The sequence below is a fragment of the Trachinotus anak genome, unplaced genomic scaffold, assembly GCF_046630095.1.
Source record: "Trachinotus anak isolate AG129_WGS33_773 ecotype Australia unplaced genomic scaffold, CSIRO_AGI_Tana_v1 ptg000011l, whole genome shotgun sequence".
Classification (NCBI taxonomy): Eukaryota; Metazoa; Chordata; class Actinopteri; order Carangiformes; family Carangidae; genus Trachinotus; species Trachinotus anak.
The window spans coordinates 16,454,877-16,478,315 of record NW_027273862.1 but is presented as its reverse complement, the minus strand read 5'-3'; the positions used below and the strand labels follow the sequence as shown (position 1 = coordinate 16,478,315).

The following is a 23,439-nucleotide window of genomic DNA, read 5'->3' as shown; positions in this document are numbered from 1 at the left end:
AAAACACGAGAGAAAAAAAGTCAGAAGTATGAGCCGGGCTGTACCAACATCATTGGCAGAGTAACTTTGAAATTCTGCATTGTAGTTTCTCAATCACTTTTTCAAATATTAAATGCAACAATGTCACACAACAAAAGGTGCAGAAAGTGTCACAACACAATGTTTGTAAAAGCTCTTGATGCTATGGGTTACAGCCTTTGTTTTATGCATCTACATCTGTCTCCATGTGGGCAGTTTACAGAGCCAAGAGAACAACTCTTTCTCTCTCTCCTCAGACTGTTATAGGAGGCTCTGTAACAATCCATGAAGAGAGGACCTCCTCCCTGTTATGTGCTCTGCAAACGCAGCTCCAGCTGGGTCAGCTCTCTTTTTGGCTGTTTCCTCTCTTAGGATGTAGATATTAATACTATTTTAAGTCTCATCTCCAGGCTTGGTGTCTACTGCAAAGCTCACAGTAGGCTTGATGTAGATTATAATGTCTTTGGCTGTGAGGCTGCAGGCCACCAAGGCCATCTTCACAATGTCTAGACAGCCTGCTCCTTGAGGCATTTGAGGTTTTGGAGGAAGACTTGTTTTTTGTCATACTTTGTTGCCTCTTTTTACATGGATATGCTCTGCCAAATCGTTTACTGGGGCCCGGTTCCTCTGGTGTTGCAGTGTGTTGAGAATAAACCTGTGAAAAGTTCAATCAGGACACTTCTGCTGGTGTATTCTTTGACAAAAGCTCTGGCTGTGATCAGCTCTTGAGGCTTTGAGTGCTGAAGTCAGCCAGACTGTAAGTTCTGCAGGCAAGAGCTGCAGTTTTCACCCTTCATATAAGTTGGCCACAAAGAGCATCTTATCCATCCACACCACATCAGGAACGGATAGGCAAGGCTTGCTGATGCGTTGCTTGTGTTCCAGGATATCCTCATCTTCTATATCCCAGGGAAAGCCTTTTGGAAGACCTTGACGTGCATTAACCAGGATCAACACTGCTCAAACATTTCCTCCTTGACAGAGTCCGGGAGAAACTGAGAGAACTGCCAGCTCTCCTCATAACTGGGGTCCTTGGGTTGTTGTGGACTCACCTGCAGTTTGGCCTTATATGTATTTAGGACAGTCCTGATGATGTGTTGAGGGATGAATCTTAGTATTGCAGCCACTTCCTCACCTGCATCAATGTGCAAAATGTCCTCATGAGGGAGCTCTGGAGCAGCAGTGGCTTTCTTACTGTTACAGGAAGGAGGTTTTTATCCAAGGGGACACCTGGGAGTTACCTTAGGGTCTCCAGAGTCAAAGTGCTCATATACAGACAGAGCATATGCAGTTGTTGCTGCTCCAGCTGTGCACAGATGGAGCTCCTCAGCTAGTTGAGCCTCAGCATCTGATCCTCCACCCTCTCACTGCTGTCAGTGACTGTAACAGTGAGAGGTGGCTGGGAAATGACATCACTTTGGTGACGGTGATTGGAGGAAAGATGCTGAGGCTGCTATCAGAGCTGATACACCAAAATGTAAATGAACAGAAATTAATTTCATGTGCTTGTGTGCGTATACATTGGGCTTCCAGACTAAATGGGTGAAAGTTGGATGGTAGCTCTCTGTGGATTTGTAACCGTGAGCAGCATTTCATTCTACCTAGATAGCTGTGTGCATTAATTTGAAGTGGAGGAACTAAGTACATTTACTCAAGTATTATAATGAGGTACAAGTTTTAGGTACTACTTTACTTTAGTAAACTGACCGAATTGTACATTACTTCATATATTTAAACGTACATTTCGAAGGGAAATGTTGTACTTTTCACACAATTACTGAATCTGACAGCTACAGTTACACATTTTGATTTTACATGCAAAACATTGTTTTAGAGTAAACTACCAACAGTACACAAAATACAATACATATAATTATTCCTACATAAACATCCTCCTTATAATATTCCAACAATATAACATTTCTAATGATAAAATAGTATGAAAGGGGTATTTCTGAATAAAAAGTAGCCTACTTTTGCTTTTGTTACCGCTAATAAATCTATACTTCACTCAAGTACAATTTTAAAAGCAATGCTCAGATCCCAATGCAACTGGGTCTTGGGATTTCATCTGAATACTTTTTCCACACACTTCATTTGTTATGAATAATCAAAAGTCATTAATAGCATAAAGTTTTAGGACCCACACGTTTGCCTTTGAACCTGAGCGCGTCCACCCCCCCCCCCCCCCCCCTTCGCCATGGTGCGCGCTCCCGCGGTCAAGTGTATGTGCACTGGATGACAGGGCCGACACACACCGAGTGAAGATGGCGATGAGAGCAGCCCTGCGGTGCCTCTCTGCAAACTTTTCGCCCAGACTGCCTCAGCTCTCGTCTGCGGTGCAGTCTCCAGCGACTCGGCTGCTGTGGAGGAGCGGCTCTCCGCGGAAACTGAGCACGACCTCGGTCCTGTCCACAGGTAAGAAAAAATAAATAAATAAAATAAATCTGCAATGTTACATACTACATGCAGGCTGGTCACACATTCCTGGGAGCAATGGACGAAAAAAAAAAAAAAAAAAACCTCACGCAGTTAGTGTCGCTTCCCCGCAGCGGAGCAGAGGGATGCTACAGGAAGGGTCGCTACAAGTTCGTGTTTTTTTTTTTTTTTAACTTGGAGGTGGCAAAGTACAGGAACTTTAGTGCAGGGAAATAGTAGCCACATGTTATGTTGGCTAAAGTGCACAACACTTTTTTTTTTTTTTGTTGTCATAGGACGACAGTCAAAGCCTCCGAGCTCCAAGCTGGAAGTTAATTAACGAGCGTAAACAACAAATTACCGACGTCTCATGCACCAGGTCGCAGCTTATTAAACATGTCCCACTTAGCTGTGGCGTGATCCATTTCATGCATGTGGTCTAACATTTCAGCAGTCTATTTTCTCTCTCGTAATTGTAGCTGTCATTCATTGTTCTTCTTCACAGACATGACACTGTCAAAAGTAAATGATTTTTTTATTTTATTTTTTTAACAGCTGTCACCCAGTAGAATGATTAGAAAAACATTTCTCCAGCCCTTTTACATATATTACAGCATATTCTAGTCTCAGCATGGACTCTGCTCTCCCCAGCCGTAGATCAGCATCTTGCCAATTCCACAGTCTGGTACCACACTGGGAATTGTTGAAGCATTGTGGTTCTTCCCTCAGGGTATTGTAGAGATGACAACATGAGCTTTGATTCTGAAGACTCTAACTCTTGCAGATCTGATTCAACCAGATAAACGTGAGACTTTTTTTTCTTGTGCCTGTTTGTACCATTTCCTGTCAAAAGACTGATGGTCAGGATCCAAGCTAATGATTTTTGAGGTTGTCTCAGTGCAACCAGTGAACCACAGATGTTTTATTTCTAATTGACAGCACATGGTGTTGCATAAGATACAGCCCACTCTTCAGCTTTAGTCCATAGTACAGTAAAGTATTATTTGAACATACTGGTGGGCCTCCTGTATTTCACAAGATTCACCATAGCACCAATTCATTTTTTTAAATCATTGTTCATAATGATTCACAGTTCCATTATGTTTGCACACACTAATTAATTAAACTGTTCCAAAGTAACTCTTTGCTGTCTCTCCACAGCACTAAAGTTCACAGATAAGCATGAGTGGGTGCGAGTGGAGGGTCGCATTGGCACAGTTGGTATCAGCAATTATGCTCAGGTAGGTTGCAGGGTCTGTCTTTTTACTAATCATTGATTTATGGCACACTTGGTACTGAGGTTTACTGATAGCAATCTAAAAATAGTGATATGCTAGTGTCTGCAGTGTGCAGTTCAGTACTGTACTTTGTACTCATCTGCAGGAACTGTACTATAAAAAGCTAATTTACTGTTTTATTACTATTGTTTGAGACAATTGGTTACTGCCAGACTGCAGTGGTGTGCAGAAAATCTCAAGGATGGGCACTGGCTTACCTATAGACATTCAAAGCTTTGAATGAAGGCAGGGTGTCTTTTATCTTAGACTTGAATGCAGCTCTTAGAGAAACAATTACTATTGCTGTACTTAGAGGTGTTGTTTTCATATATTGTGCAGAGAGATGGCTTAGCTGACAGACACTGAAATTGAAAGTTCAAAAGATTTTGTCTCTGCTGCTGACCGGTCAGAAGTGCTATCGGTAGGGTTGTAGTTTGTTATGATAGAAGATGCTGATCTGAAGAGGTGGATGAGAAACTCTGCTATGTCTACTGCATTTGTTGTTGCTCTAATGATACTGCAGATATAATATCTTTGGAGAAAATTATTTGCATTGTCAAACATTTATTGTCTAGCAGGTGCAAGACCTCTGCCCAAATCTCCGGTATTCTCTTGTGTTTCATTGCTTCTGTTAAATAGCTTAACCCCCTATATCATTGCGTTTAAGAATAAATGTTCATAAACTGTGGCTGAAATTATTTCTCAGCAAAGTGTGGACTTTTATCAACTTGCACTTACACTTGGAAATGTGAACTCTGACCCTGTGTACCCACAGCATATCAGAAAGGTGAACTGTAAATAAAATACCAACCAGCAGAATAAAGAATGGAATAATAATACTATCCTTTGTCTTTTATAGACTTTGGACAACTGATGGTTTTTCTAGGCTGTTATAAAGTCATAAAGACATGCATTTAAGAATGATTAAGTCAGTATTACTGCGGTTCTCTTAAAAGCTATAGTTTCTTGAGTCTAAAACAGCTTAATTTTTATGTTCAGTACAAATGATTTTAAACTTCAGACAATTTAAGACTACATAAAGTGGGTGGCAGTACAGATTAAGGGGCCACGATCCATGTTTTACATCAGAAGGCTTAATTTATAGGCTGAAGCAATGGTGGCAAAGCATTGACACACAGAAGTATGCAGATATCCTACAAATTACAGTCAAAATGAAGGTTATAGGTGATTTAGACCACTGGCTTAAGTATTTTTGCAAATGATGCATTTATGCAGAGAGTGCAGTTCAACAAAGCTCGGACAACAGAAAGCTCTCCTGCTACTGCCTGTGTGCTGGTCCATGATGACCCTTTAGTTTAACCTGCAAAATGTTTTGAATTCTGTATTTTTTAAAATGCATTTCCACAAGGCAGCTCTTGGAACAATTCAGGTGAGATTATACTTCTGTCACCAAAATGATTCCAGGGTTTCAAAATAGCTTCCTTATCTCACTTACTGCACCTCACCAGCGCCAGAAATGAGTGAAGTTTGCTGCAGATTCTAAAGGGCAGATTTTAACCACAGGTGATTATTCAGGAGCAGTAAATGAGATATGCTGTGCATGTGCAGTGTGGTTTAGTAATATGTAGGATTAATTAAAGCACATTTCTTACAGGTGTTCCTTATGCAAACATATACACATTTGATATATGTATAGTACTGTGTATGGAGAGACACTTCCACTTCTAATAAAGGTCCCGTCATTACTACTAAACATGGTCACTGTAGATTGTTTTGAGTTTATCACGGACACGCACTATTTTGTTACTGTAAATGTTCGTAAGAGCACCAACTATTTTATAATGTAACCCCCAAAATATGTTATTTATTCCTGTTTGAGCAACATGTGCTAAGAACTACACTGCAAAATAATTTTATTGACCATTTAACAGTGGATGTATATAATAATGATCCATTTCAAAGGTTTACATCTTGATATGGAATAAATAGGCTTGGTGATGGCCACAACAAAATATGGCTGTGGGAGCTGGAGAGACACTAATACATTGTTTCAGATTTTCTTTTCTTTTTTTTTTTTCATAGGATTAATTGACAATAGCAAAACTATAGAAAACCAGCAACCTTATCCTTTAAATGCAGAACTGAATTCCAGATTACATTACTGCTTTTACTCTCTTTTCTATAATACTTTATGTAGGTTATGATTCATACAGTTTGTTCTCTCGTTTTAGGAAGCATTAGGTGACGTGGTATACTGTGGACTCCCTGAAGTAGGCCAAGGACTTGAACAAATGGGTAAGAGCCTGGATTACACTTGTTTTGTACACTCAGGTAATTGAGTGCACTGGTGAGATTGTAAGTACAGTTGCATGCAAAATTTGTGCACCCCTGGCAAATTGTATATTTTGTTGATTTTTTTTGAGGTGAAAAAAGTAAATACAACACCTGCAGCTAACAAGCATGGAAAAATGATCCTTAATGAACTCACAAAATAGAAATGTTTGCATGCAACTTAGTCATCTGTCATGCTGTCTGTGTGTGTGTGTGTGTGTGTGTGTGTGTGTGTGTGTTTTAGAGGAGTTTGGTGCTTTGGAAAGTGTAAAGGCTGCAAGTGAGCTATACTCACCACTGACAGGAGAAGTAACTGAAATCAATACAGAGCTGGCAGAGAATCCCGGACTTGTGAATAAAGCCTGCTATGCAGAAGGTAAGCACCTCTCAATCACAGTTGTTCTTTTCTGGTTCATTTGTCACGGTCATTTCCAGGAACTTCCCCCAGTTGATTTGTTGCCAAGGTACACTGGGGCGGTGTGGCTAAGGAAGTAGAGCGGTTGTCTAACAATTGGTTTGATCCCAGGCTCCTCCAGAGAGCGTGTTGAAGTGTCCTTGAGCAAGACACTGAATCCCTAACTGCTCCTGATGCTGGGCCATCAGTGTGTGAATGTGTGAATGAGACACACATTATAAAGGACTTTGAGTGGTCAGTAGACTAGAAAAGAACTGTATAAATGTAACTCATTTACCATTTTACCATTTAAAGGTGAAAAGAACACCTGCATTAATCCGGCTTTCACTAAAATGTACATAGTGTAATGTATAATAATTGAAGCATAGAACAAATGAATAATACAATTTAAAAAAAAAAAAAAAAAAAAAAAAAAAAAATCCTAAATTTAATCTAAATTTTTGACTCATTCAGCAGATGATCCCCTTGTGGCATTCTTTCTACAATGGACATGAAACTTTGTTTGGAAAGTTCTTCCCAACACTGTTACAGATGTTCCCACAAATGTGTTGCAGTTGTAGTGTGCTTTGCTTTCACCTTTTGTTCAGTTCATCCCAAACTTGTAGTGTAGATAACAATTTGCCAAACCAGAATATTGCCACAGCTCGCTTGTGTGAACATGTTCATTTTTGACTTTTAAAATATAAACTCTACCTTTCAGGGTGGCTAATCAAGATGACAATTGAAAAGCCTGAAGAACTGGATGGCCTCATGGATCAAGCTGCGTATGATAAATTTATTAAGTCACTTGAAGAATAAATCAGTCAACTATGATGTAATTTCAATCAAAGATTAGTTGGCTGGGTTACTAACATCATTTGACACTCTTCTTCATCTGTGGTATTTATTTTGATACTGATATGATGCTATCAAAATAATTTTAAATACTTCGTAACATCTTTCACTTAGAAGGTTAGGATTTGGTTTAGCTGCTAGCAAACCTAAAGGCTCTTAATCCCAAGATCTGTCTGTATTATTGGGTCTTGTTTCTGGTGTTTTTGCTCCAGTTTTAAATGTGCACAGTGGTAAAAGACTGGAAAGTGATTGTAAGTGCTGTGTGACCTTCATTTAATAAAATTTAAACTTGAAATGAAGCAATATCCTGGCATTCTTGGCAACTACATCAAACATGCAGGAATGTATTGTGAATATGTTGGTGTTAAGATGGCACCAGTTCAAACAGCAACTATGACAATACAACTTTACATCTTGTAAAAAATAAAAAGCTCATGCTCAATTTATGATTTGCTGTGGACAGTAGACATGTTCAGAGCATGTTGCTGCACATGTGCTGACAGGGCATGCTGCTTATTTTTGCTTGTAGTTCCACACACCTTGACCTTTGCCCTGAGGTGAAGATAGGAAGAGATTGCCGAAGCTTGTTGATCAATGATTAATGAAGCAGTGGTTTTAAAATCAACGACCCAACAAAAAAATGCACTCTTAGGCTGATGGAAAATAAGAGCTGTATTGGTATTATTGGCTGAAACAGATCTCGAGTTCATTCTATCATAGAAAATCCCTATTAAAAAGTATAATAAAATACCAATTTATATAGAGTTATAGAGTTACTTTAAATTGATTTCATACATGTCTTTAAAGTAACTTCCTTTTAAAGAGGTCTAGATGTGCTGGCATTTTTGTGTACCTTCCAAGTCTCCCATTTACAAATTGCATATTTCTCCATACTGATGTGAGACTAACATGGTTGGTGCTTGATCACTTGCTGGAATTCTATACACTCAGTTTTACAGCTCTTATGGCAGATGGACAGTCCTGCTCAGTCATTTTCATCACAATTTAAACGTCGCCAAATGCCCGTTGTCATTGATCAGGTCATCTCTACTTTTGGCTCTTCAATGAGAAATGATAACAACAGAGGCTCTGTCTTTTGGTGACCCTGAGCCTGTGCCTTGTAGGCCTGTTTGGTTAAGGATCCGTGATCTTCTGCAGTTGTTACGTAGCAGCATGGTTTTATTCTCACATGCTGGAAATAGGAAATGGCTGATAACACGGATCCTTAGAGATCAATTCACATGACTCCCGGCAAACTAGAAAACTGGTACTCACACTCATAATGTTAACTTGAAAGTTGCTTTGTCTTAGGTGATTTCCATTGCCACATACTGTACAGTAATACCTTGCTGCCATAAAGTCTGTGGATGCTGGTTTACTTGAATAAAACAGTTTGCAGTCCTAATCAATGCCTGTTTCATATGACTATTAGCCCACTACTTATTCCTGATGTAAGGTGAGAGGTCTACATCTAGTGGCCAGTGCAAAAACTTCACCTTTTCAGTTGCAAAACGTACAGTATGGAACTTGAGAACACAAATGACATAATGACAAATTATAAATGTATAGATTTTGAATAAATTTTAAATATTTCAAATGTTGCAATATGTACACATATCTCTGAGGCTTTACCAACGTAAATTTAATTTAAAACTTTCACAATAAAGTTAATAATAATTGTAATACACAAACGTATTGAGATAGCTTTTAAAATTTTTTAATCTGGCCACTATGCTAGTCCAATTTTTGGTGACAAAAAGTAGACATTCACAGGTTTTTGGACAATTAGTATTTCTAACGCAAAGCCAACCTAATCTGACTTTATTTCAACAAATATACCCACTCAAACCACTGTGATAATAGTCATATTTTCAATCTGTAGAAAATATAGCTAAAGAAAAATCATGTGCAAATTAACATTTTAACGTGGTTGGGCGCCCTTCCTTGATTAAAATGGACAAAGATGAATTAAGTGTGATTTATGTGTCACTTACTTCCGGTTTTGCTTAAATGACTACTTTCCCCTTTCCCTCGGTTTATGTGATTTAATGATTGAGCTCATATTTTATATGTAGATATTTTTTACAATATAGCTAAGTATATAGCCTAAAGATTGCCTACTAAAAAAGAAAGAAATTACTCTTACATTAAAGAATCTCAGATAATTATAAACCATTTTATGTTTCTTCAGCTCGTTTTCGTAGGGCGGAGTTCCTCAGCACGGCTGTCCGACTATTGGCTGGTTAACACATATCCCACAATCCACCGCATTACAACTTCCTTTTTCCTTTCGGCCATTTTCCTTCCGTAGGTATGAGAAATTACTCTCTACTGATTTAAAAACAATCTTAGGTAATCCTTGGTATTTGAACAATGTTTTTAAATTTCACGTGTAGTCTGAAATAGTGTGTTTTGCCACCTTTGAAATAAGGTGATTATTGTTACAGATTTCTTCGTTGTATTCTGAATAGCATCTGTTTTAGTGGTGATGCCCGGTATCAGTGTGGTAGCATCGCCGTTACAGGCCAGCGGTTTTAGTCCAATACTTAAATAATATCCTTCAATAATGTTGATAAAACAAGCATTCGTAAGGAATGCCGAAATAAGAAAGACCAGTGATTGGGATACGTTAAAATAGCCAAGAGCTTGTTAAACGTGCTAGCATAGCATCTCAGAATTAGCTCTGTGGGGACGACTGGTGTGTCGGCATGACAGCCTGCTCAAAGCGTGTGCTGTGTTGCAGGGAAGTCGGCAGCCATGGCCCCCAGCCGGAATGGAATGATCCTGAACCCTCACTTCCACAAAGACTGGCAGAAAAGAGTGCGCACCTGGTTCAACCAGCCAGCCAGGAAGATCCGCAGGTAAGAACTGCCTGGTTCTCTAAGGAGCGATGCTAACTTAGCTAAAGGTAACTCACTCTCCACCCGGTGCATACATGAGTAACGTTGGCAGAGACAAACTCAAAACTGCCAGGTTAAACAAAGTTATTAAAATCAATTGATCAAAGTCCCATACGAAGATGAGGAGATTGTATAAAATACAGCCAGCTAGCTTTTCCATTTATCTCTTTAATGTATTGGTTGTATAGCTACTGCCATGGCCCCTCAGATATAGCTCCTTAGCTGACAAGGTAGCCAGAATACACTGTCTGGGGATGCATCAGGTTTTCAACTGTTGCTTTATAGCTGCTAGGCTGCACTGAGCTTTTGAAACACTTTATTGAATATATGCAAGACTGTAAGGAAATGGTAATGGGAAGTTTTATTTTGACCAAATGCAGAAGGATAATGTGTTCAATGAAAGTATCAGGTCTCCTTTGTTATATTGAGGGAGGGATATTCATAAACACAGACTAATTGTTTTTGATCAAACAAGTCCAGGATTATCAGTGCAGTGTGGCTTCAGTACATGTTTTGCATCTTACAGTGTGTTTTCCATCACAAATAATGTGTGACAATCAAAAGTTTGGAGGCAGTTCCTTAATTAAAGTGACAATAGTCGGTGAGGGAGAGAAACAAAATGTAATAATTTGCCAGTTGTTTAAACCTTGTCTCAATAAAAGCTTACATAACTACAAAACACAAATTTTCAGTCTCACTGCTGCGTGTCTCTTGTGCATCCATCAATTATGCAGTGCTACACTGCAGAGAAAAACACTGACTCGATTGTGTTGTGTAAAAACAAGCTGTTTTTCAGCTATTGGACTGTTTGCCTTAATTATCATGGTTGAGATGCAGTAGGAAATCAGGAATATGCAAAACAGACTTGTATAATTTCTAAGCTTATATTCCTGTGGCTTCTTACTTCCTGGGAATAAAAAGGGGCATTACTTTCTCTAGTTTGACTAACATATCTTCTCCATAGGCGAAAGGCTCGTCAGGCCAAGGCCCGTCTCATCGCTCCTCGTCCTGTTGCTGGACCACTGAGGCCACAGGTCAGGTGTCCCACTGTCAGGTACCACACAAAGGTTCGTGCCGGACGTGGCTTCACTCTGGAGGAACTCAAGGTAATATTTTTAAGTTGTCTGCAAGTTGTTTTTTTTATATACAACAATAATTAAAAAGCAGTTTTATTCTCTCCATTGTGTTAAAAAGAATTGAGCAGTGTTTGAAAACTGTCTTAAAGAATTAAATCCTCTATAAACCAAAATGCACACTGAAACCTGTTTGCCTGTCAGCATCACTGAGACAATAAAACATATTGTTTAACATTTTGACCTCCACCTAAAATCATATCGACTACTGCAGATGCAAAACAAAACAGACTTGACTTTTCTGTGGTGAAACATTCATCCCACCCAACCAAAAAACTCAATAACTGTAGAAGAACACGGAGTGCTGCTCGGAGACTTTGTTCTTGCCAAAGTGTACTTTGCCCTTCCTCCCATGTACTTGCCTCCTGTGGGAGGGAGGCTAAATGACTGATGTGCATCACCTTAGAACATTTGGACTTCTTTGTTTTCCCTTCACAAGTACATTCATACAGGAGTTATTGTTTTTCAATAAGGTAATTTTGTAGAGTTGTAATAGATACAATATTCATCTAATTTGTCATACTACCACAATGAACAAGAATCATTAAGTTAAACCACTAAATTAAAATAATTTAGGTTACGGAGGAAAATATGGAATGCCCATCAGCCAAATTTGTGAGCAAAAACTATGATCAATTTGATCAAATAACCGATCAGCTAAGCTACCCTTACTCCTGCAAAATGTCAAACTTATAAAATACCCAAGATATTCCCTGCCACTACAAGAGACTGGGGAATGGAGAGCACCAAGCTCCAGTTTATTAGGTTGAGTTGTTGAGTGGGGTGTAATTGAGTGCATTTGTTTGTTTTTTTTATTTGTATGTTATTTATCAGGATATGGAAATTTGCTCATGTAAATACCAGATTATGTTGATAAAACAGATAATCTGTATCATGACTCAAGACTTTGACCAGTGACGATTAGGCTTGTATTTTTTTTTCTGTGTGTGTGTAAGCGCACTTGGTGGTAAAGTAAATAAATCAGAGCTGTGAGCTGATCATTTCAAGTTGAGCCGTGTCCTATGTAAATGTAGACTGGCACAAAAAGTACCCGCACTAGGATGTCAACAGTGACACTTAGCAAAAAATGTTCAGAAATATACAACAATCACACGTATTAAGCATTGAAGCAGTCAGATGATGACAAATCTCCGGAATCTCTGTATTTGCTTGATGAATACTTTGAACCCCTTTTCTGATGGCTGCTTTTGTAACTGAAAATGAAAACCAAATTTAATGTCAGAAATTAAACATTTGTACCCTACCATGTAGTGGGCATAAAATCCAAATCACAAGTTTGTATTTTTAAGTCTTAAAGTGCTGTGCTTTTCCCTGCAGGCGGCTGGCATCCACAAAAAGACAGCCCGCACCATTGGCATCTCTGTCGATCCCCGCCGTCGTAACAGATCCACAGAATCTCTTCAGGCCAACGTACAGCGCCTGAAGGAGTACCGCTCCAAACTCATCCTGTTCCCCAGAAAGGCTTCTGCCCCCAAGAAGGGAGATAGCACTGTAAGTTTCTCTTTTTATGTTGTCACATAAAGCTAAACACTTGGAAGATGTGATAGATTATTGTAGTGGTTGTTAGAAGGAACATGATTTGTTTGGCAGCATTTTCTGAGAAATACAAATGATAAAATCATTCCTCAAAGGCATGCGGTGAAAGTGAATATTTTCTCAGTACAAAGTAGCTCAGTCTTTTTTGATGTTTGCTTACGATTGCTGCATCTTAAGAAATACAATGCAAAAGCTTTTTGTAAAACCGAGTGTTGTATAAAAACTAAAAGATTCAGCCCCAACCTTTACCATACTTGTCTTTGTTTAAACCTAAACACAGCACAATTACAGTTCCTCTGTAATCTCTGCATGAGACTGTTTATTGATCTGAATCCATGTTTCTGGCAGCTGCACACCTTCAGAGTGAAAGATCAGAATTTGCATTCTCAATGCCATTTAGATTTGTCAAGAGTTTTTAGATTGCATGGGATTTTAGTATGCCTAATGAAACGGGGCATATGCCATTGAACTCAAATTCAGTCACATTTGAAAACTAATTCATCCAAATGGTGAAGAATTTAGGGGGGTATTTTTTAGATTATCTGCCTGGGTGAATAAAACGTCAGAGGCTACAGAGGAGGTTACAGCAACTTGCACAATGCAGTCAGTCGGACCGACAATGCAGTCTGTCAGCCAAACAATACTCACTGTGCTTCACTTCTCCACAAACCCACGCTCCATAATATCTGATCCTTATACACTACATAATGGACTCATGAAGAAACAATACTTTAGTATCACACGAATCTGCATCACTCTCATCAGCCTTCAAGCCACAGTGGTTGAAAATATAAACCTAGCAGCCTTAATCTGCCTTTAATTTAAATAACACCTCACCTCAGATGTCGGTGATAGCGAAATGTTTTTCAGTCTTGTAGAAAGTCTTGCTGGATATTATGGATGTTTTTTTTTTTTTTTTTTTTTTTTTTCCTTGAAGAATTAACCATTGCAATCTTTTCAGGAGGAGGAACTGAAGATGGCCACTCAGCTCGCTGGTCCTGTCATGCCCATCAAAACTGTAAGTTGTTATTCCTGCAAAATTCCCTAAACCAATTAATTTTCAAATGTATATTAAGATAGATTGAAGTAAGATCAATCTGTTTGTTTTGCATCACAGCAGTCAGATGATGACAAATCTCCGGAATCTCTGTATTTCTTTGATGAAACATTTGAACCCTTTTTCTGATGACTGCTATTTAAAAAAAAAAAAAATAATAAAAAAAAATGAAGCCTGAAAAATCAAAACAGTGATGTCTAAAAATTGCACTTTAATTTTTATCAGTTCACATTAAACAAGTTGGATCTTTTTGTTTAACCAATGTGAAGGGAAATGTCAGGAGATCACAATCGTCTTTTTCTCCTCTTCAGGTGCACAAGAAGGAGAAGGCCCGCGTTATCTCTGAAGACGAGAAGAACTTCAAGGCTTTCGCCAGCCTGCGTATGGCCCGCGCCAATGCTCGTCTTTTTGGCATCCGTGCCAAGAGAGCCAAAGAGGCAGCCGAGCAGGACGTTGAAAAGAAGAAGTGAAAATAGTCACTATGGAACTTTGCAATTAAAGTCTTTAAAAAGATTAATGTGAGAATGTCATGATTAAGATCTTATTTGGATTAACAGGTAGTGGGTTTTCATGGTCTAAGTCACATATTAGATTTGATGGAATAGAGCCACATCGCAGACTGGGGCAAAGACATGGTGTCTGAATACTTTAGACAATGATGTGCCAGTTCCACTAGTGGATCACTTTTTTCCACAGGTGTTAACTTATTGAAAATTTGATTTATAGATGGTATCAAGTGTGTTGAAATAATTTCAAATTGGAGCTCCTGTCATATGGCCACAGTCATGCCTATTGTCAGGGGTAAATACATTAAACAGTATTTGGAATATAAAGTCTTAACTGTAAAATAGAACCGGAAAGAAAAAGTTTCAGTTTCTGGCACAAAAAAAACAAAGCCCTATAACCATTAATGTCAGAAGTGCATTAGTGCCTCAAAAAAGTGATTGCTATTAGATTTCAAGCCAACAAATATGAGTAGACCTTTTTCACAAGAGCACGGGTGTTTCAAATAACATTAACAATGGATCTGTTCAAGTGCCCGTTAAGCTGCGACAGTGAGCCAACACCAGGAAGCAGCTAAATGGAATTATGCCACCGATAAGTTTATTATCTGCTTTTCCTTCGGAGAAATGCCGAAACGTCCTCTGTGCAAGAAGTCTGCTGAATGATCAAATCTTATTTTTATTTACAACAGCCAGATCTGTACCAGCTGGAACTCAACTGAAACTAAATTCAGTGTGAATATTTAGCAGTAGGTGGCACTAGAGGCACAAAATGTATGTCATCAACGGAGACGTGAAAGCACTGAGAAGTGGGGTTTATTGTCTGATGAAGGAATTGTACAGTCACTTTACAAAAACTGGAATTTTCTGAAAGCACATTATTAACTTGTCGCCACACTCATTGTATTTATGAGTATTTAACCAGATAATCTGATCAGTAATTCAACAGTTATTAGAGGGAGTTGTGTGACAGGAATGGATATATGTTAAATTCAAGCTTGTCCAGTTTAGTCCTATAGTTTTTTAGTCCACTCACAAAAAAAAATATCTAAAATTAAATCAGGCACAGCCTCTCAAGCATGACTGAAGACCTCTACATTATCCACAGCATGTTAATACACAGGTGGTAGAAGTGGAGGTCATCCACAACCCCTGAGGCAGAGGAGGTGGAAAGCACTGGGGGAAAAAAAAAATCTCATCCCAGTGGGGACAATTTTACTGTCAACCACTGCAGGGGGCGAAGCTGAATGTTAATTTTCAGAAAGGGTTACGTGCTGGCAGACATTAACCAGAGCGGTCTGTTGGTATGAAACATTGCTATGACAACAGAGGTACTTGGGCATTTAGAAACAATTTGCACATTTTGGGTGTGCTGTGGTGTTCTGATAAGGTGAAATGAGTAAATAATAAAAAGTAAACAAAACAGCACAGGTGCAGAGAAACTCTCCTACTGAGTGAGATTGCCTATTTCAAATGCCTTTCTCACTGCCATTTTAGAAAATGTCCAATTCCAAAAATGTTTTTAAGTCCAGAATGTCAACATACACAGACGGGAAAAATCTGGATGGAGTAAGACATTGTCCTTGTCTGTGTCCCAACTGTATGAATGCAAATAAATAATTAAATGAAAGAAGGTGAGTGTACAGCAATCAGGGATAGATAAGGCTGACATAAGGACTCAAATGGAAGGCCCTACTGTATGACTAAGATATGGTGCTGCAATTTTTTAACTGTATTTGCATTTACACCAAATAATAACCATGAGGTAAATACTTTATTTTGACCAATGATGTGAATTCTATTATCTAATATTCTGCCAGCCAACTTAAATCAATGAAGCTGCATGCGTGCTTGTATCCTGCAGTGTCACCTCTGGTATTGTTGCGTATCATGTTTACCCTGAAAGGGAACTGAGATCTTTTTGACCACAATATTTGTAGGTCAGTAAGGCAAATGTCATGAAGACAGGAGGAGACTCCTGGAGATTCCGTTCATTATTCAATGAGCCTTTACTTGATGCAGAGCCCACTGAAACACAATCTTGATGATTGATTCCCATTAACGGGGATGCTGCAGCTACCATCACCAATAAGAAAGACTTTAGAATCAATAGTGCCTTTGAAATTTTCCAAAAACCTACCTTAGCACAAAAATACCTCTTCTCAGGGGAGCTGCTGGTGGAAAATTGTGGATGATGTTACACAAACACGCCAGAGCAAGTTTGACTGAAAATATGAGTGGATCAGGCCATGTTAAGAGATGCTTGCTATTTGGGTTATTGTACATGCAATGTGGTCAGCAACACATAGGTGAACAGTGAATGTGACCGGGGAGAAGCAGAGGGGTTTGGGTTAGGGTTAGGCATAATCCATGTTTAAACGCAGGGAACGTCCTGTGAGGTGCCGAACTGACATAGCAGCAGCAGCAGCAGCAGATGGCCGTTGTTTGGAGCTGTGTCGTAACAGGGCTCAGGTGTGTGCCCCAAAGCAGACGCTTCCTACTGACTCTGAATACCCACGGAGGAAGAAGCAGTGGAGGTCACGGCCATGTCAGAAAGCGGCAAGTTTCCATATTAAACACAGTATGTGCAGGCACGGTTTTGTTACTTTTCTTTCAGGAATTTCATTTGTAATATCCACCTGTAAGGGGAATTTGTGTGGTCGTTGTTTTGTTCTGCGTGCAAGTTACATGGAGATCAGTGCAACAGAGCAGATAATTGAAAAGTAGGGAGCTGTTTCATGTTTTGTTTCATGCTGTTGGATTAATTTGATTGACCTGCCTGTCTGCTGCACACATCATTTTACCATCCCAAAGCTCCTGAATGGCTCAACTCTGAAAGAATCAGCCGCGCCCTCTTGAAATGAAAGAAAAACGTGTAATGCTGCAAATTTCTAATGAAAAAATGTAATTGCTGTCTGAAGGACACTTGAGAGTTATAAGATTTCAAAACCTTTAGGAATAAGATGTTACAACTAAAGCCTACATTTCTATTATCAAGAAGTCCTCTGCAAAGACACATAAAGTTCTTCAAAACAGCCAAAGCTCGCCGCTTTTATTGTCCGTTCTATTTATTTTTGATGAATCCGGATTTCTCGAATACTTTTTAGCTGTTTTGTCTTTCATGGCCTTCGGTTCTGTTTTGCAGGAACTCAAGAGCTGCTTTTTTGTCAGCGCAATCTATAAATGTTATGCAATGTCTGGAAATACATTCATGAAAATAATACATTTGTGGGTGGACTGCAAAAAAGGGTCAAGCATGAACGCTGTGTAGAAACAATATGTTACGTAACATACATTGCTGTCGAATGATTGAAAATCTACACTGTGAATAAGCTCATGATCAGTTTAGTGTGAGTGATATTAGTATGTGCGTGTGCAGTGTACATGTGGGTGTGTGTGTGTGTGTGTATGTGCGTATTTGGTGTAGATAAGAGAGCAGAGAGTCACAGGTCCTCAGCTGCCTGGAGATTTCACTGTGATGTGCTGCCGCTGGAAGATCCTCCCTTTTGAGTACCTGTTTTGCTGTGAAACGTTTTGCATGCGTCCTTGGCATTTTTATCACTGAGGTGAGACAAAGCCACAGCCGGGACCTGCTTATTGAATTGCCTTCTCTTCTGATTACAAATTGTCAAACTATGGACCCTACTGAGAGGACTACATCTTTAATGTCCACATGTGCAATACATACATATATCCCTGTTTAGATTGTGAGCAGGGGGGCAATGTTTAACATGACCAGCTGATCTGACCTTTATGCTGATTTGTGGTATCTATGCATAAGTGACACAATAACATAGTGAATATATTACGCTGATTTTCCATAGATCTTGCACTGTCACCGAGGTCAGTCCCTTTCACCTCAGCAGTTTACCAGTCAGTCGGGTGCAGTGTGGCACACTGATGAAAGTAACCTGAACTTGAAGGGATATATCAGTCTAAATCCATACTGAAAAACCTTCTGGTGAACCTGCAGAGAATGTATTAGCACATAGAGACCCAAGGGGAGTGTGAAAGGGTAGGAAGAGGGCATGCCTTTCCCTGGGATTTCAGGGTATTTTATTGCTGCCTGATACAAGTCCTTATAAAAAGCTTCTGTAATGCATTCGCATTAGTCTCGTTCCTTTTTGTACAGGCTCAGTTTTGGGTTGAATTCTTAATAATCGAGTCTCAGCGAAAAGCCCATCTTTACATCAGCAGCTGTACTCCACTCCCCATCTCAACAAGCCGAGCACACTCCCTCCTCACCAGCTTAGCCAATGAGTGTCGGCGGAGGAAAAAAAAAAAAAAAAAAAAAGCAAGCAGTGTGTTAATGGGAGCGGATTAAACAAGTGTGTTAAAGAACAACGACAGGTAGGAAGTGAGTTTCTCGTTTTGAACTTGACTGTCGGCAGAGTTGAATGTTTCTGATGAGGAAATTGCTGGCATGTTCGTGGTGGTCTTGGTCTTAATGGATGAAGTGACTGACAAGCGATGTTATCAAAGTAGACTGTTCATTTTTCGTCCGACGCTTTGCCTGTTGTTATCGGGCAAACTCAAGCTAAATCGGCACCCTGCGTTAGCTGGGGTCGGTTTTTCAACATTACCGGTTTGTGTTTGTGAGTTTATTCACTGTGCTGAATTGTCAACTCACCGCGCAGGAGCGTTTCTTGCGTCGCCCTCATGAAGTTGTTGGGTTGAATCGGCAGCCTCTCGCTGCTGAGCGGACGCGTTTCTTTACCGGGCACATTTTACCTGAGAAGTTTTGCCTTATAAGACACACAGGGTCGTATTTTATAGCTTAGGACACTGCTTGCATTTCGAGCTTTCTTGAGTTAAGTTTGACATTAACGCCTGTGCGGTAACATCTGGTTTCCAGACTCCACAGCTGGCAAACAAAACCACGGGCGCTGTCCCTGGTGCTGAAAGCCAAACGTACACTTGTTCATCTGTCACCTCATAATGTGACACTTCCAGTAAAATGATGCTGGTAAAGAAATTCGACCCCCACCCTCCTCTTTAAAGCAGGGTCAGAAACCTCCTTGCTCAAGGACACTTCAGCAGGGCGGATGCTTGCCACACTGGAGTCCTTTCCTTAGTCTCATGTTATCCTCTGGGAAATAAAGACATTCAGCCAGCCATGTGCCTTTTGGATTCCTGATTTTATCAGCCACTTTCACTTGTTTGACCATTGTTGAAAAGGAGACAAAAATACAAATTTTCTCCACTAAGTCTGTTTGCTGTCTTATATAAAATAATGACTGTATGTTTTTATTTATGTTTTTGTGGACAGCAATGTAATTCTGAGGGACTCCCTCCTCCTGCTTTCAAATTGCAATTAAGAACATGTAAAAAAGGAAGCACCATATCTGACCATCTTAAATCAATCTTTCCAGGAATCTGATCTAGACTCCTAAAAGCACAACCCCGTCACCTTCATGTCCTGTCTCTCATCATTGCAGAGGTGAGATGATACTCCTCACAAGGGGGGTAGGTCTGACAGGCAGTAATAGCAGCTTGTGTTTGGTTTGGTCCCCAGGGACTCAACAGGAATCTCTGTTCATTTTGTGACATCTTCGCCAAGTCAAAAGAGCCTGTCTCCTGTAGGCGTGCCACATCTTTACCGAGATCCCTCCACCGACCACCACATTTTCTCATCCCTCGGAGCTATACCAACAGCCTCACACCGCACTGCTTTGCTGGTTGGCAGCTCCTCTTGCCCTGAGCCAGGATGAATGACGTTCAGGAGGCCACCTCCCCTGCAACCAGCCTCAGTGGTCCAGCTACCTGCGTCTCCAAAGTAGAGCTGCGTGTGTCTTGCAAAGCCCTGCTGGACCGAGACACGCTGAATAAATCAGACCCCTGTGTCATACTAATGGTACAGACCAATGGACAGTGGACAGAGGTGAGCCCCCTTTAATTTATTTTGTCTGACATATACATAGTTAAATCCTTTGGACAAATGTTTAAGGCTGATATCTTCACATTTTTAATGTGTAAAGAATCGTGCCTTGACTCATGCATGAGCAAGAATTCAATTTATTCAAATTACAGCACCTTGAGTTGATCTGAGCAACATGTTTTCTTAATGGTTACACAAAACTGTTGCACACAAAGACACTACACACTTGGGATAGTTGCGCAACCCTCCTTCCTTTGTCCAGTATCACAAAATCTGTAAAGGCTGAGATTAAACGCCAGTGAAGTGTGAAATATTACATTGGGATGATTTTTTCGTCTCACTCCAATTATCCCAAAACCTGTGCAGCCATACAAGATCAACCAGGGAGATAAATCTGTTAATGGTTTGGTGAACTTGCAGCTGTTTTTCACTCTTTTGGAAAAGATTATGCCTTACACAACAGCTGTCTCATTCTGAATTAAAAACCCTCAAATACAGGTTACATTTATTAAAATCTTTTGTCTCCACAGTTCAATAATATACTGTACATCGGTTTGTGTTGTCTGACATTGTATTTTAGTATGTATATTTCACTGGTCTACATGGGCAAACGGTAGGTTGGTATTATTCAGTGTGATGAGTTGAGTTCCAGCGGAAATGTTTGCTTTCTTGGATTGGTCCCAGGCTGATTTGCAGCTTAGGCAGCAGGTCTCTCATTTCCCTGTTAATTAAGTCATTTAGTTCATGAGGGAAAGCCAAAACACAGGTCTCCGCTAAGTAGGCGATGTGTTGGCTGAGGATACCTAATTATATAGATTTTTTTTCACTTGCAACCCTTCATCTGACAAAAAAGCTCTATTTTCAGGGAATAGGAGATAATAATTAACCGAAACTCTGCCAGATTTCCGCCACAGGGGAGCCATTTGTTGAAGATGCTCACTGTAATGTTTGGACTGTATGACTGTGGAACCTCGAGATACTATTTTGAGGCAGTGATGATAAAAACACTTGGCTGACAGTGTTGAGCACGCAGTTATGGATTTTTCTTGGGTGTAATTTGATAGGAGGTTGTTACATGAGATGACTGACCTGGGTTCAATGTAGCATGAATACATGAGTGGTTATTTTTAGCTGCACTAACTGAGGCTAATTCAGATGATATGAAATAACTGAGATTATAGCACACTGCAGTTTTACAATTGCACATTATAATCTATCTGTCTATCTATCTATCTATCTATCTATCTATCTATCTATCTATCTATCTATCTATCTATCTATCTATCTATCTATATCTGAGTCTTGACAGTCATGACAGTGTACACAAGTTATCCCATCCTCTGTTGTCAAATCCCTCAGTACTGGGAGGCACGATTGATTGAGCAAATTGTTTACTTACGTCAACAACTGAGTAAGAAGCTGAGCCCACACACATCACCACCATATCGCCCTCTTTCTCTTTTCTGAGCTCATACTGTATGGCCCCACTGACTTGCAAGTGCTCCTTGTTGAACTGCATTCATTTCATTATTACCTTATTTCACCACCAATTCACCTCCAAGGAAAAATGCAGAGGCAGGGTGGAGAAGACTTGACATTTTCTACTATTACAGATTTCTTTCTTCTCTTTGTTTAAACCAGACTCTACACGCTCCCATGATAATGAGCTCATTCAAAACCCAGTCTTTCTGTGATATCTAACCGAAGCTACAGGGGCTTTTTATGATTGAGCTACAAAGATAACGCTCCACCTACCTGGCAGAACTGATTAGAGAAAGCCTTAATTTCCCATGTCAGGGATCTTTCTACAATTCTGGCCCTACACCAGTAACAAACAGGCGTCACGGACTTTGGCACAACCTATCCCCCATAGCTCTGATTAGCTTCCATCAACAAACAGACTTATCAGACTCATCCCAAATCTGTCCATCCAGATGGCACAAAGAGAGGAAGAGAAAGCAAGAAAAGACAATAAAGAGAAACTTAAGAATTAGTTGGGCTATTTCTAGATCCATGACGAGACCAAAGTTTTTTTTTTTTTTAGCAACTATTGTAATATGTTTTACAAATCACTGATCAACAAATTGCAAATAATGAATTGACAGTGTAACCTTGTTATGTGTAAGGTGCTGAATGCTGAAAAACAAAGATCAAAAAGTTCGGAGCTGGAGAGCGCTCCAGTTTAATTGTTTGTTCATGCGTGGATGTTTCAAACAGATGGCTTACTTCAGTATGCAAACTGGCAACAGTGTGAAACAGGAATGAAAAGCTGAGAAATTCAATAAACATGGATGGTGAAAATCGTCATTTTAGGTTTTACAATTACAATTACAGATGGGTTTTGCACAACAAGGAGAAAACTAAACAAATAAAAGAAGAAGAACTGTAGTGTATGCAGCTGTTTCCATACAGGTGGGAGATATTTTCCTGGCATGGTTTTGGTCCATGTCCCCACAGATGGAAGGATCACTGCATTTAAGTTATTCTGAGTCACCACCATTATCCCATGATGAAACATTACTATCCTGGTGCGAGTGGTCTCTTCCAGCCTGATAATGGTCCAATCCACACAGTTTGTGAGAGGTCACTGATGGCTTTGATGAGTATGAAAATGATATCAGTCTTGCTTTATGGCTGACACAGTTGCCAGGGTCGGTTTGTATGAAATGTCTAAGATAATAAGCTTTGACAGTAAAAAATTCTTAGTAAAAAAAAAAAAGGCTTTGTATAAAGAGGCAGAAAACACTGCATCAGCCAGTAACGGGCCGCAAAAAGTGTTTTGTCACACCTTCACGCCATGATTAAGATAACTCATCATTCATTGTGTCCAACATTATGCTTTAGATATTACCTTATAAGATATTACTCCTACAATTATCTGACAAAATACCACTTGAGACATTATTTGTCTAAAATGGGTTCAAAGAGGATGAAGCAATTTAAATTACAACTATCTGCCTTTTACAGTGCGCTTATGTTAAGCAAATGCACATTTCTGTTTTTCCATAACTGAGACCATAGTCATCAACCTAAGAATGCCGCTCTCCTAACATTTCGGAGTGATATATTAAGTTATAGATATAGTGATATAGTATATAGACAGCTCTCTCCACCACCATCCTCAAAATACCAAATGAGGGAATATCTGACGGCGGTC

The 23,439-nt window shown here is 39.6% G+C and overlaps 3 protein-coding genes and 2 non-coding genes across 6 annotated transcripts in view; all 5 read left to right on the top strand.

Moving 5' to 3' along the window:
* Positions 1-2,245: 2,245 nt before the first annotated feature.
* On the top strand, positions 2,246-7,553 carry gcshb (glycine cleavage system protein H (aminomethyl carrier), b). The gene is made up of 5 exons (XM_071488694.1): positions 2,246-2,436; positions 3,598-3,677; positions 5,906-5,969; positions 6,250-6,381; positions 7,121-7,553. Exons 1-5 carry the CDS (start codon positions 2,286-2,288, stop codon positions 7,216-7,218), a joined length of 525 nt encoding a protein of 174 aa, XP_071344795.1. The 5' UTR covers positions 2,246-2,285; the 3' UTR covers positions 7,219-7,553.
* Positions 7,554-9,483: 1,930 nt separating this feature from the next.
* On the top strand, positions 9,484-14,414 carry rpl13 (ribosomal protein L13). The gene is made up of 6 exons (XM_071488819.1): positions 9,484-9,565; positions 9,998-10,115; positions 11,119-11,260; positions 12,626-12,799; positions 13,806-13,862; positions 14,213-14,414. Exons 2-6 carry the CDS (start codon positions 10,012-10,014, stop codon positions 14,369-14,371), a joined length of 636 nt encoding a protein of 211 aa, XP_071344920.1. The 5' UTR covers positions 9,484-9,565; positions 9,998-10,011; the 3' UTR covers positions 14,372-14,414.
* On the top strand, positions 12,426-12,502 carry LOC139628483 (small nucleolar RNA MBII-202). Its single transcript, XR_011692793.1, has one exon. It is a non-coding gene; the product is annotated as a small nucleolar RNA MBII-202 (small nucleolar RNA).
* Positions 13,970-14,041, top strand: LOC139628482 (small nucleolar RNA MBII-202). The gene has a single exon (XR_011692792.1). It is a non-coding gene; the product is annotated as a small nucleolar RNA MBII-202 (small nucleolar RNA).
* A 155-nt stretch (positions 14,415-14,569) lies between the features above and the next one.
* The window catches only part of cpne7 (copine VII), a 34,876-nt gene continuing 26,006 nt past the window's right edge, over positions 14,570-23,439 (top strand). Inside the window, exons 1-2 of one of the 2 annotated variants that reach the window (XM_071488818.1) lie at positions 14,570-18,754; positions 19,988-20,285. In XM_071488818.1, the coding sequence (XP_071344919.1) occupies positions 20,112-20,285 (174 nt within the window). In that variant the 5' untranslated portion in view covers positions 14,570-18,754; positions 19,988-20,111. Of the gene's footprint in view, positions 18,755-19,919; positions 20,286-23,439 lie in introns of both variants that reach the window. The other variant, XM_071488817.1, reaches the window with a different exon arrangement.

Coding starts and splice junctions, on each gene's coding strand:
- gcshb (XM_071488694.1), top strand. CDS start 2,286: ATGGCGATGAGAGCAGCCCTGCGGTGCCTCTCTGCAAACTTTTCGCCC. Junction 3,678..5,905: donor GTATCAGCAATTATGCTCAG/GTAGGTTGCAGG, acceptor CTCTCGTTTTAG/GAAGCATTAGGTGACGTGGT. Junction 6,382..7,120: donor TAAAGCCTGCTATGCAGAAG/GTAAGCACCTCT, acceptor TCTACCTTTCAG/GGTGGCTAATCAAGATGACA.
- rpl13 (XM_071488819.1), top strand. CDS start 10,012: ATGGCCCCCAGCCGGAATGGAATGATCCTGAACCCTCACTTCCACAAA. Junction 11,261..12,625: donor TCACTCTGGAGGAACTCAAG/GTAATATTTTTA, acceptor TTTTCCCTGCAG/GCGGCTGGCATCCACAAAAA. Junction 12,800..13,805: donor CCAAGAAGGGAGATAGCACT/GTAAGTTTCTCT, acceptor CAATCTTTTCAG/GAGGAGGAACTGAAGATGGC.